At 50.3% G+C, this 2,500-nt stretch overlaps 1 protein-coding gene across 31 annotated transcripts in view; it reads left to right on the top strand.

Annotated features, from left to right (window-relative positions):
• LOC122259284 (protein couch potato) overlaps positions 1-2,500 on the top strand; it is a 263,132-nt gene that overhangs the window by 244,804 nt on the left and 15,828 nt on the right. For 25 of the 31 annotated variants that reach the window (XM_086543099.1, XM_086543092.1, XM_086543144.1 and 22 more), the window contains one exon: positions 1,604-1,758. In XM_086543099.1, coding sequence (XP_086399225.1) covers positions 1,604-1,758 — 155 coding nt within the window. Of the gene's footprint in view, positions 1-1,603; positions 1,855-2,500 lie in introns of all 31 variants that reach the window. The other 6 variants (XR_015191514.1, XR_015191515.1, XR_015191516.1 and 3 more) reach the window with 3 other exon arrangements.

Below are 2,500 nucleotides of genomic sequence, written 5' to 3'. Positions count from 1 at the left end.
TTCTGCATGTTGAATTATTCATCGATACTTCAAGAGCGGCAGCGGAAAAAAGAAAGGATCTCCTCTCGAATCAACACGGCCGCTACGTATTGTTTTTTCTTGCAAGTCTTTCCGAAGCGGCGTTCCTAGATATCCGGATTCGCCATAGCTTTCGATTAGTCTGCATATCCCCTTTCGGCGACCCCTTTGAAAGCTAGAAACCCAGCCCCGCGTGACCTTAACACCGTCTCTTCTCTCGCTGGCCCGGATACTCCGCGGCACAGAGAGGTCTCGGCCGGGCAGGACCTCTCATTGTGGCCGCCTGCCCCTCGAAGCCCTTGTGCGTCGAGTCCCGGCGGCCGGAGGCGACTCGACAAAGCGACTCCGTTGATGGTGGTATGATAGATCAGGGCTGCAGGAGTGGTTCTCCCTCTTCGCCTCCTCCTCCTCCTCTTCCTCTCCTTCCTCTCTTTCCTCCTCTTCCTCTCAATCTCTCTCTCTCGCTCTCTTTCTCGCATTCCCTCTCTTTTCTTCCTTTTCTCCTCTCTTCTCCTCCTCCTTTCAAGTGATTCACACTTTCTCCTCTCTTTCCCCTCTCCTTTCCTCCTCTCTTCTTCTCCTCCCTTCAAGTGATCCGCGCCTTCTCCTCTCTCCCTTCTCTCTCCCTCCCTCTTCCTTCTCTGCCCCCTCTCCTCCGCCCTCGTGCATCGCAGAATGAAAGGCCCTCAATCCTAGATTACAAAGCTCTTCCGATCCCTTTCTGGCTGTTCTCTCTCCCTCTCTTCCTCTCTTTCTCTCTCTCTTTCTGATTTCTCCCTCCCCTTCTCTCTCTCTATCAGACTTCACCCTCCCTTCCTCCTTACCTCCCTCTCAGACATCTCCCTCCCACACTTGAGCTCTATTGAAACCACCGCTGTCCTCTTGCCCTTTCCCATACCTCCTGCGCCCCCCCCCCCCCGAACTCCCTCCGTCTCGTCACCGCCCTGCGTTGCAACTGTTGCAATTGTTACTATCCGTACGTGAGAGGCGGCGGAAACCCTCGCCCTCTTTCACAGCCGGTCTGCGAACTGCCGCTATGTTGACGCGCATTTATGTCTCCAATTTTGGCGAAATGATATGGACTGTGTGTCATTGTTGTTGTTTTTTTGTTTCATTGGCATTGTTATTTTTTCCATTTTGTCGAAATTTGAAGAAGTGAACTGCATTATTCATTTGTCTCTTTAGTGTTTTCTCTTGCTATGGCTTTCTGGTGAACTAAGTGTTATTGGGGTATTAAAAGGTTCAGCTATTGAAGCAGCAGGCATTATTTACATGCTTGTAGATGCTTGCATGTGGATAATAGATGTGAACAGATATAAGGTCAGACTTGTTATTGCATGCTATTTTAGCGACATAAGGTTATCAATGATATGCAAGAGGCTGATTTAATGATAGCAAGGTAAGTGACGCTTGTAGTGGTACTGTAGTTTACAGGTAGTGAGCCACCTGCTGCACAAGAGAGTGTACACTACGAATGCTGCAGTAGTGGTGTGCACAGGTGATCGGCCTCCCTGCCTAGTGCTCTGTTTCTTAGAGGATGCGAGTGAGCTTAAGCGTGTGGTGACCGTGTCCGTTTGTGTTTCAGTAGAGCTGAACCCTGCGTTCTTTCCGGGAGCCCCCGACGTGTGGCCGCCCCACCCCTTGGCCTACACAGCAGAGTTGCCGGGCGCCGCAGCTGCCGCGGCCGCAGGTCTCCAGCACCACCCCGCCCTCTTCCCCGCCCTCCACGCCCAAGTCCCAGTACGTTCATATCTCTGACTAACTCCAGACAAACAACATCAACAACATCATCCACCGGCCGAGGGGGGGCCGCCACTACCGCATACCAACGTCCATGTTAGTCCTTACTCCTATGGCCAGACAGTCAGTCAGTCAGTCAGTCAGTTAGCTGTGTTTGTGTCGTCACCACCACCACCACCACCCACCACCCACCCACCCACCTGGCACTGTTACTCACCACTGTGCCAGGTTGCTGCTGCTGCTGTTGTTGCCGCTGCTGTCGCTGCTATTTATGCACCACCACTACCACCACCACCACCATCACAACCACTACCACAACCACCCAACCTTACTCACCTACTTGCTACCTCTACCTCGCCTAACTCTTCCCTCACCCAACCGCCCACCTGCCCACTAGCTGCCTAACAAAGTTCTCACGCTAACATTAGATAAGTTCCAACTTAACATGAACTCAGAAACACTCACTAATGCAGTGTTCATACAGATACAAAGTTGTTTTGTTATAGAGTAAAGAAAAAAAGAAACTGACCTGATAATAAAAATGGGACCGAGTGATTTGCCATTACATACAGAAAGAGTATATGGGTGGAAGCACTTGTGTCTTCCACAATACAAGCATAAACCCATATATTTCTGTCATATTCAAGACTGTACCCTTTAACTCATGCTAACACACACATGCTTACTCACTCATTCACTCATTTCACCATCAGAGGTAAACCTGCTATTTAAAGAGGTATAT

The sequence above is a fragment of the Penaeus japonicus genome, unplaced genomic scaffold (assembly GCF_977035675.1).
Source record: "Penaeus japonicus unplaced genomic scaffold, GWHDUDI00000001_assembly GWHDUDI00000001, whole genome shotgun sequence".
In the NCBI taxonomy this organism is placed as follows: domain Eukaryota; kingdom Metazoa; phylum Arthropoda; class Malacostraca; order Decapoda; family Penaeidae; genus Penaeus; species Penaeus japonicus.
Note: the sequence above shows the minus strand (reverse complement) of the source record. Positions and strands in the feature narration are given on the sequence as shown.